The 14,132-nt window shown below is 48.6% G+C and overlaps 1 protein-coding gene across 1 annotated transcript; it reads right to left on the bottom strand.

Annotated features, from left to right (window-relative positions):
- Nucleotides 1-8,410: 8,410 nt before the first annotated feature.
- On the bottom strand, nucleotides 8,411-12,084 carry LOC124703331 (transcription factor Sox-1-like). The gene is made up of 2 exons (XM_047235545.1): nucleotides 10,940-12,084; nucleotides 8,411-8,801 (listed from the first exon to the last, which is right to left on the bottom strand). Exon 1 carries the CDS (start codon nucleotides 11,833-11,835, stop codon nucleotides 10,942-10,944), a length of 894 nt encoding a protein of 297 aa, XP_047091501.1. The 5' UTR covers nucleotides 11,836-12,084; the 3' UTR covers nucleotides 8,411-8,801; nucleotides 10,940-10,941.
- Between the last annotated feature and the right edge of the window lie 2,048 nt (nucleotides 12,085-14,132).

Here is a 14,132-nt window from a genome sequence, read left to right as displayed (position 1 = left end):
GCACTACCATGTAGATGGCAACACACTAGTGACATGGATTACCCAAAAAGGATCAATTTTGTGAAATAGTTTGGTTTAGAGGGTTTTTTGTGCAATTCTGCTCAAGGGGCAGTTTTGTCAAAATCAACAGAAATTGGATAACATAATTCTTACAACTCTTTTTTCCACTAAAGATCTAAGAAAAATATAACAATGACTACAACATTGATAAGTAATCTGTAATGTAGAGAATAATATGACTTGATGCAATCATATTTGATGTGTTACATTGGTAATCAAGGTTACATGATGACTTTGAGAAAGTTATCCCAGCATGGATTTCTTACAAGGAGTCATTTGTAAGCCGTGCAGCTTGCAACAATGGATCCATCCATGTAATTTGATTTGGGGCATCCAGCCCGGACGAACAGCCCAAAGCCAAGGTATGCATGAGGTTTTTTTAAACCGTTCCGTCTACTTTCTTAGAGATTTCTGAGATTAATTTGGTTCTAGATTATTAGTTCAAAAGTATCCAGCTTTTTTTCTTCAGCCTGATACAGCATAAAATAATTCAAAAAAAAATTTCTGAATTTTTGATTTCATAATCATTTCTGTTTAAAATTGTATTCTAAAAAAGAATAAAGAACCTATATTATAATATGGGTTCCATGATTAATCGTTTGCTATGCCAGTATCTATACGTGTTTATTAGCTGTATAAAGCCCTTCTTTCTCAAATTTAGAAGGAATTCCACTAACAACACAACGTGATTACCCGATTCGTTAGAATAGCTTCCATCGAGTCTCTGCACCTATCCTTTTCCTTTGTATTCTAGTTCGAAAACCTCCTTGCTTTCTCAAAACACGGATTTGGCTGAGAAAAAGAGGGGCATCACATTGGTTTCAATTATTGTGCCATTTGTACCGAACACTTTTACTTTTTTACAATTCATTGTCACCAAGTATTAATTAATATTAAAATTGATTTAATTTGAGAATATTTTTTAATTTGCCAAGATATACCACATACATGTGTTGGTGGTGTTATAACTTAAAGTTTACTGTCTTACAATCAAAATTTCTATCACTACGGTCATGTGAGTGCTAAACTAGAACTCTATTTCCTATGACAATATGTTTTTTTTGTAGTTTTACTTTGAGACATTAAGAAACATACAAGAATGAGAAAATAACATCCATCTATTGAAAATTTGGGCCTCTTAGTAGAAGTATCAAAGTGCATCTCAGTGTAAATTTACCTGTGTAAATATCTATAGCTAGTAATATCTTCATAAAGGGTTCTACTCGACTAATAAAACAAATATCCTACTCGGCTATGACAAGGTATACCGTATCGGGTACTCAGTATTACCATCTCTGGTGCAAACTTCAGAAAGAAATAGGCGAAGCTCCATGAAGAAACTAACATGAAATCGAAGCCTAGTCCGTATGTAAATAGAAAAGCTGGGCCCATATCGGGTGAACCGGCATATATGATGTAACCGACCTCGAGGTGTACTTCAAGACCTAGCCTAATATTTAAAGACTAGGAGGAACCACCGATGGGAGATCTAGATTACACAGCTCGCAACATACTATAACCCTAGTTCTTGATAATACAATCTCAGCGATTTGCCTTTGGTCATACTTTTCGTTGGCTTCCTAGTTTGGTTGACCGCTCCATTTGATTAGGCGTCTCATGCCTGAAGATTTTCGGATCGAATGAGATTCGGTGGTGCGCCACTACATTTTTTCCGACCATTTTTGTTTCAGAACGGAGCGTTACGAAGCTCTGCTATATGTTGCCATCATGGGTTACTTCTTTTACGTTTGATGGTGAATTCAGAGATGGGTAATATCATGAAAGCCAAGAACTGAGAACAAGTAATGGTGGTTCGAGTCTTTGTGACGACAAGGAATTTGTATGGTGATTTCGAGACTCATAGTAGATGTATGCAAGTGGGAGTAGACAACACATGTAAAGTTCAAAGTCTTATCTTTCAGGGTAAAATTTATCTCCTTAATTGGTTGTGCCTCACAGCGCACTTACTGAAGGCATTATTTTGAGAGCGTGAACTTTCTCCGCAGTGAATACATATGATCTATCATCAGATGGCGCGGTGCTTATGCCTCCTTCTTGAAGACGTCGCTTTTGAAGAATTTGAAATTAGGTGGTCTTGGTGGAAGGAATAGATCAAGATCTCTTCTTTTTTAGCTTCTTTATTTTTTTGGTTGTGTGCATACGTATTATCATTAGAACATTGTTCAGAGGCTAGTTGTAATCGGTATATTTAACTTTTTATTAAAAAAATAAATCGTTTGCCTCATTTCTTGTACTGAAGCCCACGGAAGATGAATGGTGAATGACGATCGCTTCATAATTTTTTTGTTGGACAAAAATAGTAGTACGACCAATAAGTTCCCATGATCATACAGCACGGGCGGCGGCCCGTAACGGTATGTACCTACCGGATGTCTTGCCTAGACGCATCGGGCAAGTTGAGGCTGGATCGGTAGGGCAAGGAAGCTTCTCCTTCCTCTGGCGGGACGCGCCGCGCCGAGAGTAGCAACTTCATTCCACACACGGTAGGTCGCGTTGCACAGTCCATTCACGCGGTTCTAGTTAGCACACACTCGCGATGAAGTGATGAACATGCATGCGGTGGTTACGACAGAAGCGGCCTCGAATCGAATGTGCTCCATCATCATCGGCCTAACGGTTTACCTTTTCTGCCCTTGCACTGCACACCTGGTTCCCGGTGCCTACGCTGCCTGCGTGAGCGCCAAGGCTTCCGTGGATCGATCAGTCGTTTCGTTCTGGTGCATACAGTGTCCACTAACTACTTGTCACGCTCCACCAAATCCAGCGACCTAATAAATAAATTAGCTGAATAATAAGTTAGCAGCAGTAGGTGACGAAATGCTTGAAAGACCTAAAACTTTTTTTTTCCAGGTCCATCGGATGTTGAGAGAGACCTGTCGTAAGTCGTGCACGCCGATGGGTGAGAAAGGATGACAAGGACTTCTCCTTCCCTGTGGCCGTCGCATTCGCAGAGAAAAGGAAACGATCGATGGCGAACTCGCTTCGAGCGACAGCCCTGATAAAACCATCTCCTATCATTAGGAGTATCTCTCTTCACTGGTGCAATCACCTTTCACTAACACAAACGCGACCCATTTGACCCAACCTTTACCGCCGGTTACTCCTACTCTTGAGAGTATATTCTTGAAGAAAGAAACACAGAGCGTTTGCTTTTTACCCCGTTTACTTACTGCAAGTCTTTTACCTCTACGACTCCGTTTTCTCGTCGGAAGAGAAAGCCATGCAGGTAAATTAAGCTAATCTCCATAACTCATTATGTTCGCTCCAGTGTAGGAAAAATGAAGAGCTCCAAAGAACTTGTGCTACGGAGTACGGACAGGTGCATATCTCATGGCCCCCATTCGGACAGGAGATAAGATCATCCTCCCCAGGACAACTCCAGGCCATTCCCCAACCAACCCCTTGCAATCCTATCTCAAGTGACAAAACCTCCGACGTCCCCATCATCCCTTCGCTAAAAGCTTGTGTAATCCGACACGCTCAAATCTTCCAAATTCAAACAGGGGAAAGCTAAACCCGGGACCGGGGTTAGGCAGGCAGATTCTAGTGAACCACCCCTAACATTAGGTCACCGTCTTCCTTCAGTCCACTTCACAATAGACATCCTAACAACCGGCCGGTCATGGAGCGTTGTGGCTGCTCACCTAGACACCTAGGCCGCACCATTGCCCATATCCTGTCACTTGCGCTGCATACATGACCACCACCAAAGCTGAACCGAGCCACTTGGGAAATTAAAAGCATGTGTGTTCTGCAAGAGCAATGATGATCTAGCATCCAAGTAACATTAACTTGTCAACAGTCCATTTACCCCACCAAAGCACAAATGCTACTCCCCAATTTGTCATGGTACACTTGTCAATTTGGATATATATTGAAACAGTTTGCAATGGGTTTGCAAGGTTACATTGTACCCTTCCAGCATCGACTTCTGTAAATGAAGGAAAGTTTCTTCAGATAAAAAAGAAGCATATGTCACGATGAATCTGGTTTACTGATTGACCACCCTAGATGTTTATAGATTTCGCTATTATGTCACGATGAAATCCAGTTTATTGATTTACCACCCTAGATGTTTGATAGATCTATCTATGTTGACGCTTCACGGTCAAGCCTTTAAAAGACTCCACTGACGCAGAGTACAACACAAGTGTCTGCGGCGCCTCAAAGGCTAGGAGGTAGTACGAAGCAAGATACTAATTGAAACGTGGTGTGGCCCTCGCGTGAGGCCGGTGCAGCATCTTGTTGCACAAGCGCTACATGGGGCTCAATAAACCAGGGACACTGTCTTCTGAAACATGTCTGGCATGCCACGAGCCCTGCCTGGAAGATAATGGCTCATACCAGATTGTATCAATTTGTAATGTTGACGGGCCCCTGATAATTATTGTTGGATGGATCTTTCTTTCTTAAGTAATAATGACGACAATGCTTTTCATGGGAATATCAAACAAACATCCAGCCAAAGACAGGAGCTGGCTTTAACGGCCAACACCGGTTAACAACGATACTTTGCAAAAGGAAAAGTTTTTTTGAAACGGAGGCAAAAGCTTTGCCTCATCCATTAATTAAGCAGAAAGTGCACAGTTTTTAGGAGAAAATCGGGCGAAAACCATACAATAAGACACCACGGGGCCAAGCCCACACAAACCACCACTGATACAAGCAGACGACACACTCGCCAAGACCAGCTTGCCTTTAAACCAAGCCGGAGAGAAGACGTCGTGCCTTACTATGGGAGGAGCAGACACGGGACACTCCAACATAGTTGAAGACGAACCTCTCAGAGAACTGCGCCAAAACGATCTTGTCGCCCTCGCGACACAAGGTCGATGTCCTCAACACTGTCAAGCTCTCGGAGCCGCCGCCCCGACATCCAACTAACCCACCACGCCCGGCGCAGAGACCACCAACACCACCTTCCGGGACCGCCATCCCGACATACCGCCGCTCGCACTCGGAGCCACGACGCCGCACGACTCGGCAACCCGCAGCCCAAGCTGCACAGAGCACGCCGCTCGCAGACCACGACCGCCGCACCAACATCCGGGGCCGCCGCCCCGACATAAACGTCAAACCGCCTCCTCTGAGGCACGTCGACCGAGCCGACAACCTCGCCGCCCTGGCGACTCAAGATTGTCACCCAAGCGTTGCTAGCAACTGCTCCGCCCCATGAAGCTTCTGCCCGCAAAGGAACCCGAGGCCGCCGCCTCGACGCACAACCACCGCCCGGGGTCGATGTCCCGGCGTCCACCAACCCCAAAGCAAGAGGAACCACATATGCGTGTGAGCCTCAACCGCAACAGGAGATCGGGTGTCCAAGGCAACGCCTCCAAGGAGGAAGCGGCGAGGGAACGTCGTCGTTGCCCGCTCCGATGGATCCGGAGCTTGGGTTTTCACCCGAAGCACCCACGACCTCACGGTAGGATAGGCGGGGGCTTCACAGCAGCGTCTCCAACAAGGCATAGCAACACCACGGGTGCTGCCACTGCCTGCCCCGACCGAGGCCGAAGCAAAGTTTTCACCCGAAGCTCCTGCACCCACCGATCGTCGGCCGGACCAAAGTCCGGCAGGCCCGGCAGCTATGACCACCAGGCCTCCCCCAAGTGGGAGAAACCGCACCCCATGCACAACCTCTTCCTTCGACCACCAACAGCAACTCCTCAGCACCACACCAGCGCCCCCAACCTGCTAGCACGTCGCCAGCAAGCCCCTGGTGCCTCAACCCACAGGGCCAGATCTTGCCGTGAGGGCCACCAGCGGCAGCACCCTGCGCCCACGACCTGGACCACCACCGCACGCCTGCCCGCACCACGCGCGTCGCCGCCCGTCCATCCAGACGGACCGAGCACCGACGCATCTGGCCGACTGCCACCACCGGAGGACGGCCGCCAACCCACCGGATCCGGGCGCGCGGGCCCCGGATCCGCCACCCCGTTGCCGGCCGCCGATAGGACGACGCCAGCACGGTCCCGGAGCCGCCGCTCCGGCATCCTTTCGCCAGCAAGCCGCCATCGTCGCCCCAGACGAGCTTGGCGCCTGCCCGCGCCTCCACGGGATGTGAGCCACCCCCGGCACCCTTTGGCAGCGGGGGGCCGCCGCCACCGCGGCACCGAGGCCGGCGGCAGCGGCGGCGAGGGGAGCCGCAGAGGAGGGCGGCGGCAGCGCGGGATTTCGTCCCCGGTGCCGCCTGGGGTGCGACACGGGGGGATGTTTTTTTCTTTAGTTCCAGTGCAAAAGGAAAAGTTAGGAACGGAGACATGGATGATCACACTGCCTGACTGCCTGTAACCACCACCGCTCGTGAAGATTACACCAACTTCGTCTGAAGCTAAACAAAATTGGATCACTGCATTTGTTGTGCTGTGCACATATTATCATCCACGGCAAAATTGCTCCGTCGATGGCTCAACGAGCTTAAGAGCATCTCCAGCCGCGTCCTCCAAACCGTCCCCTAAAGCGCGCCGGATTGAGCGTTTGGGGGACGTATTTCGTTGGTGCCGCGTTTGGGGTACGTTGCTCCCCAATCACGTCCCCCAAACGCCGCCCCCAAACATTAAAAATAATTTAAATAGGTAGAATAAAACTCTTTACTAATATTCAAATCGGTTCAACATAAACAAAATACATATAAAACTTCGAAAAAATATAATTAAATTACATATAAATTCAAACTACTACTTCTTCTTCTTCGATGATGGCCCCGCCTCGTCGTCGTCATCACGGTGGCGCTTCCTGCTCGTCACCTCTTCCGAAGAGGCGGTGTCGGCCGACGCGTCGGAGTCCTCCTCGTTGTCGTCGGTGCTCGCCGACTGCGCCTTGGCCTTGGCCTTGGCCTTGGCGGTATTGGCCTTCGCGTCCGCCTCCGCCTTCGCACGGGCCACCGCCGCCTCCTCTAATGACCCTTCTTCCTCCGCGTCCTCCTCCACGCCCAGCCATTCCTCCGCGGCTCGTCAAGTGGCGGGAGGGAATCGTCGTCGGCTGGCCGGGCGTCGGAGCTTTCTCCCACCAATGGCGCCATCCGGCGGGCTTTCCCTCGGCCGGAGGTGTTGGACGGAAGCTCGCGGATGTAGCTCATCGTCGGCCGGAGGTGTCGGATGCGGCCGGTGAAGATCCAATAGCGCCGACGTACGGGTCTTATTGAGCGCGGATGATCGGCGGCGCGAAGTCGAAAGAGCGGCGGTTGCTCTTCCGAGGAGTCCCGACTCCATTCCGGCGGTTGCCGCGTCGTCGACGCGGTTGCCAATGCGACGATTCCGCTTCCCGGCAAGCTGCACCGTCGCTACGTAGGCGGCGGCCGAGCTTCCGAGCCGGCCGACGCGTCGGGCCCGTGTCGGTTCGCCTCGCTTTTCGTTGTGTCCGGCGTGCCCGAAGCGTCCCCTGTGGGACGGGGACGGGCTCGGGGCGCCGGACACCGTATGGGGGCGCGCCGGTCAAAAATGGGCTTTGGGGGACGCGGCTGGAACGCATTTTCTGTCCGGCGCGCCCCAAATCCCTTTGGGGGACGCGACTGGAGATGCTCTAAAGGGGAAACACCATTCCTCTTCTAGATATTGCACCGACATACTACTATAAAAGAAGAGAAGACCGTTGCAAGAAACTGGCTTCTGCATCTGACTAAACAAGTGTATTCAGGAACAACCTAATTCCCACTTTCAAAGGTTGGCACCAACTATCAGCTAAATTCAGATAGTGTCAGGACGTGGCTGTGCTGATGCGTGTGATTGAAGCAAAGGTTTTGAAGGCTAATCCAATTTTATGAGGGAAATCAAGAAAGTTGCCTACGGATTTCGTATATTATGTCCCTTTAAATCTGCAGGGCCTGCTTAGCATTGTTCGGGTAATTTTAATGACAGAAGAACACTAGCTGTTCCGCTCAGAAGATTAACAACATGGTGTACAGCAAGACAGCACTGAACAACATTTTCCAAGTAGTACGAACCGGATTCCATCCACGCAGAGAGCACTGGTTCGAGTTACTGTCACAGTGCCACTCAAGACTTCAACGCAAAGTCGCTTTGTTGTAAAAACAAGGCATAGTGCCTTTTCTCTAAAACACTTAAATGCAGAACACAAAAAGTTCCTTTCGACCAGATGATTCTGAAATGGTTACACAACTAGTCTACAACACCATGGTCCGGAAGCTTATCAGTCCATATAAGAAACGTCATGTTGGACATACATCTGTAGCCAACAAAGGAGCTAAAACTGAGAAGCCCATCTCACCTAACAGCCCATCCTAAATAAACAATAGAACTATTTTCCTGGCAATTTTGTTAACCAAGCTACAAATGACACCAAAGATCCTAGACATAAAAAACTTAAACCATGAGCACAATACGTGGTTAGAGCATTTCTTAAGCTGTAGTAAATTAAAGTACGAAGGCCCCCTGAGGCCAAGCATGTCTGAAGTTCTCTCATCAAGCAAATTAGCAACCATTGATAATCTTTCTTGCTAAGTATTTGCAACATTAGCACTCGGTCACTATATTCGACATCCGTTCACGCAATAGGTGAAAAACTCAAATACTACCATTAAGCATTATAATCATTCCAGAATCTTCCTTGTCGCAAATTCTATTGACAGGCAGGTAAGTTACCCACTCGTTACTCATGAATCAGTTGCTGGCCAACTTCTTATAGAGCCAGTTAACTTCTTGTGCATATTGAAGATAGTCCCTTAGATTAACATCTGGAGTAGTCAACAGCCATGGATGATCCTGGTAAGGGACAAGAGCAAACAGTCAACTATGATAGATATCCTAAAGGGTGCACAATTGAGTTTAAATACTAGACAACCAGAATATACGTACAATACACCACAAGGCAATCTCAACTATCTCAACTAATAGTCTTGCTTTTAACATTGGTGCGCGGTCGCAGTGTAGCAATATTCAGAAGACAATCAGCTAAACGTTTTGATTTGTTATACATGTATATGATTCTGTAGTCTGGTGACATTAAACATCATCTGTGACAGAGCTGCTGACAATGAACAAGTGCACCATCAACATATGCAAAGTAAAAAAGTGGAACTAAGCACATGGACAAAACGGGAGAAGTACTATATGCAGCTGGAGTACAATAGTCAGACACTAACGATAACATGAAGAAAAGAACAGTGTGAATAAAGTTCCTTTCAAGCAACAATTAAGGAAACAGAAACAAAAGAAAGCCTCCTGCTGTTACACTGTAGCACTCATACTGCGATTCATGGGGTTTCCTAACAGCGGTAAACATAACAATAAGAGAGTGTAGTCTAGTGGTCAATTATTTAGGTTTCCAGGAGGATGCAGAAATGCAAACATATATTCTCGCAGGTAATCATAGTCCGAAAACAATAATTCGGCGATATTTTAGAACTTATTATATGGGAACTTAGCCATGCAGAAGAACTTCACGAAGAATCGCTGACCATCAAGGCGCAAGCATAACATATTCTCCATATCTCAATAGTGGTAACAGAGGTTAACGGCGTAGCTAGATTATACGCATTCTCTCTTATGACTGCAAAGTTTCAAGTAAAGCTCAGGCGACTACGGTACAAGGAAAAATCTTTATTAAGTCCCGATTTTACCGCCAACAAAAAAAACACCTGTATGGACAGTCTATACAAGAACTTAACACACTCATCTTGACAAGCATACCAGTGGAGTGAGATCTGTCAATAAATAAGTCAGATCCAAGACAGTGCCCTATCCTCCTTTTGTTTTCCAGGTTTTGGGTGAGGTATTGTGCATTAATACAAGGGTTGAACTGAGAATGCACACCTAAAATATTTCATTCAGTACATATCTCAGTTCAGCCTATCGCTATGGGGACCCTGAACATCAAGTCCATGAAGCTACATCCCAATGTACAGGTTTATATCATGAAAAGAGAAAATTCACAGCATGTACCTAAGCTCAATCAGAGATACGGCGTGTGCCTAAAATTAACCTTCATGTAACAATTGTTCTATTTCTGAATTGCAGCAATCAGAAATTCTGCACAAACTACTACTATATCCATTTGTCTATGTAATTAAAATAGAGAAAGCACCTGACAATATTTACTGTCTAGATCTTGGCCTCAAACAACTAAGAATCCATCAGAAAAAGAATTTAGAATGCACATACAACATCTATGACCACGGCTAAAATCATACCATAATCATACTTATTTAAAGCTATATATATATATATTCTGGCAAGTCTATATCCATCAGTGTCTAAGCTTCCCAGCCATTTTGGAGATAAGAAAACAAAATGGAGTTAAAAATTGTCCGAAAACAAAATGGTAACCGAGCTAGGCATCCAGCTCATACAGATTACCTAGCAGAGAGGATGGCTTGCATTTTTTAAATAATAGAGAATCTCATTCGATTGAGACATCAAGGATGACAGTGGGGATTATTAACTGATGGTCTTCTTTGCTTTGACTATATGTGGTCACAAAACTATAGAAAAAGAAGCTGACTAATAGTCTGGGAGATATTCTATTGCCTATCTTTGACTAGTATTAATAGACGAAGGTTATTATGCATCTGTTGGACTCTTTACTGTTTTTTAGATGTTGTAGTATAACAGTGTGATTCTCTCAGTCCCGTTGACATTTCACTTGGACACTATAGTAAGACTTGAACGCAGTGAAGCAGTGGTTCCTTCTTCAAATTGACCATATGACCCATATCCATTCCACTTGAAAGGGCAAACACATTGTGTGGGTGACCAAAATCTGGACCATAGTTCCACTTAGGCAAACCAAGTCATGAGGAACGAATATACAGAAACAGAGACACATCGCTGCTCTTACAAATAATCCATACAGAAAGTTCGGATGTAAATTAACAAGGGCAACTACTGAGAGGTAGTAGTACCTTCACAAGTAAACTTCGCATCGGCGCGGTGGTCCCTCAAATTTGGCGTCGGTGGCGTTCTTCCCACGGAAAGTGACGGGCACGTCTTCGCAAATGACCCTCATGACCCTCCGGCGTGTGCGCCAGCCCCCTCGATCGAAGACGGCGACGGCCGTGAGCCTGACCTGGACCTCCATGGTTCCCCCGTTCGCCCCGCTCTTGAGCGGCGCGGCCTCATCAGGCCCGACATAGGCCCCGTCGACCTGGAGGCGGAAGGGGAGCGCGGTGCTGCTGCGGGGCGCCTGCACGAAGGGCGGCAGGGAGGTGACGGCGATGGGGGACGAGGGGGCGAGCGCGACGGAGGCGAGCAGGGAGGAGTAGGAGACGGTGAGCTTGGCGTTGGGGTTGTCGGCGAGGAAGGAGGCGTCGAAGGCGGCGGAGAGGTTGGAGTTGGCGGGGGAGTAGGCGACGTGGGAGAGGGCGAGCGTGGCGAGGGAGAAGGCGGGCGCGCGCGGGCGGAGGAGCAGCCAGACGATGAAGGTGGCGGCGCCGAGGAGGAGGAAGGCGGCGACGACGAGCGCGAGGAGGCGGCGCAGGCAGGTCGGCGGCGGGGGTGGGGGCGCGTGGTAGGGGTTGTGGTACTGGTGGTGGTGGTAGGGGTGCTGCGGGGGCGGGGGCGGGTGGTGGTGGTGTTGGGGAGGGGGGGCGGGGTACGGGTAGGCGACGCCGAAGGCGGCCGTGCCGTTGGTGTTGGCGTTGGAGGCGGGGGGCGGCGCGGCGGCGTAGTAGGCGGTGTTGGAGTTGGGGTTGGGCGCGGCGTTGGCGGGGTAGCCCATGGCCGGGGCGGCAGGCTGCGGGGGCTTGGAGCCGTCCGGCGGGTGGGCCGCCGACGAGGAGGAGGAGGAGGAGGGGTGCATGGTGACGGCGGCGGCGGTGGCGGTGATAGGAGTGGAGGAGTGGATTCAGCGGGGGTTTTTTGTTTGGTTGCAGGCAGGAGTGGCGATGGTGATTTGGGATCTGGGGGAGGAGGTGGAGGAGGAATAGTGGGTAGGACGTTGAAACGGCGAAGACGGGAGCGCGTGAGATTTGCGGGGAAAGCGCGCCGTGATTTTGCTGGTGGTTAGCTAGCTCGTCCTTCTCCTTCACCTTCGGTTCGATTCTACTACACGCCGCACGCGTCAGATCTTCCTGCAGCTTCCAACGCGTTTTACCACGTTTCCTTCCAACTTCCCAAAAAAGTTAGTTAGCTACCTAAAAAAGAAATGCGAAATGCTTTCCAGTGTGATCTGATCTTGCCTCCGTATAAGCCTAGAAAAGCCCTTTTTAGCTCATCATCTTTTTTATTTCACAAGATATCTTTTCAACAGAACATGAAGATATATATAGCTTATACTATTATCTATCTACGAGCTTTTTCTAGTACTTAAACTCATTCTATCTCTATCTCTATCTCTATCTCTATCTCTATCTCTATCTCTACTATCAAAAAGGAGAAACTTGTTATGTTTTCTCTGGTTAAAGGTTTCATCCTACATATTTTTCATATGACCATTTTACCATTCCACCGAACCGAATCTCTTTCATCACACTTTCGTCCAACGCCGTCAATGACTCATTTGCCCTCCCAACAGAATACACCTTACGTGCGCCCTCCCCTTACTCCATCGACCCCGTCGTCGCCGGCCTAGATCTCTACCAGCCCCCACATGCGCTCCTCCAACACCACCTAAATTCCTCCCCACCTCCGTACTCCCGCGGTTCCTCCCCGCCGCACGACACCACCGGCGCTTCACTTCCCGATCCGCTTGTTCCCCCGATGCATCTGGCGGCGCTGAACTGTGTGATGCAGCGGTTGGCGTGAGAAGGTCCTAGCCTCCATCCCGTTCACATCGTGGATAGATATCTTCCAGATCCTTGCCATATTCAGCCTCGTCGCCTCACCAGTATACTTATTCAACGCCGCCTTCGTCTAGTTGATCTGTTGAAATATTGGACCCATATTTAGTAGCCAATATTAGATTTCATATTTTCTTATAAATCTCAAAGCCCACATACCGGCAGTCCATGTGACTTTGAGCCAAGTGGGTGGGTGGCAGCTCACTAGGGAGTGGCAAGAGGTGGAAAGTTTAGTCCCACATGGAAAGTTGGGAGAAAGTTAGATCATCTTATAAGGTGGGTTGTTCCACCACTAGTAAATGAGTGAGAAGAGGAGTGGTTCATGCGCGCTCCTCCTCCTCGCCCGCTCGTCTCGACTCGACACGTCGCGTCACGACGCGCGCCGCACTCGTGGTGAGTGGATTGAGCCTCGAGTCGAGATTTTCCTTACTTTTTGCAGTTCAGGAAAATGAACAGAGTCCTAGACGGACGCGTCGCAGTTAGTCGGTTCGGGTCGCTCCCAGACCGTGGGCTATCTATAACCGACTCGAAACGTGCATGCGACATGGGTGTGGCCCACGTTGACTAGGGTTTGATGAGCCTATATAATCTCTTGCCCGACTACTGCAGAAACACATCTAATACACGAGTTAGGGTTTTGCCATCTTTCTCTGCTTGCGCCGCCATCGTAGCCTACTCCATCCTGCTGTGCATCGGCGAACGGGAGAGCAGGTCTCCGGAACCGCTCGCCCTTGCGATCCTGTAAGGGAGAGGGTGAAAACGCTCTGCGCGACCCGCCGTCCCTGTTGTCAACAACGTTGTCATCAACAGCGTTACTGCCGCGACATCATCTGCTATACCTCCACCGCCATCTCCACCAGATCGGTACGTGCGACATATCCCGATCTGTTTAGCGATGTATGCTTTACCGTTTGCGCTGCTACTACTCATGTTGATTAATGCATCTAGTATGTTCAAGTTTCACATGTTAGTAGTTGCTATCATCATGTTTTATATTCTGGAATTAATCATGAAAATTGTGCCTAACTATCCAACATGATCGTCTCCTCCACTGACAAAAACAAGAACTTCCTCGTACACTCTTCCGCCGTGCCACCGGCCCCGGTGCCATGCGGGTACCGACACTGTATCTGAGAAGATCGTGGCGTCCGCCGTCGCTGGGATCCGTTCTGACGTGCTCGAAAACCAAACTAGGCGACTATCGTGTGCAGCATGGCTTTGGGGTGAGCCGGTGTGGTCGTGTGGAGGATCACAAGGAAACAGATCAAGGGAATCCCGCTTGAGGCTTTGTCCATCCTCGGCAGATCAATCTCTATAT

This window comes from Lolium rigidum, chromosome 3, assembly GCF_022539505.1.
Source record: "Lolium rigidum isolate FL_2022 chromosome 3, APGP_CSIRO_Lrig_0.1, whole genome shotgun sequence".
In the NCBI taxonomy this organism is placed as follows: Eukaryota; Viridiplantae; Streptophyta; class Magnoliopsida; order Poales; family Poaceae; genus Lolium; species Lolium rigidum.
This window is presented reverse-complemented; position numbering and strand designations above follow the sequence as displayed.

Bases quoted from the DNA above. Each gene is read 5' to 3' on its own strand.
- LOC124703331 (XM_047235545.1), bottom strand. From the start codon at position 11,835: ATGCACCCCTCCTCCTCCTCCTCCTCGTCGGCGGCCCACCCGCCGGAC.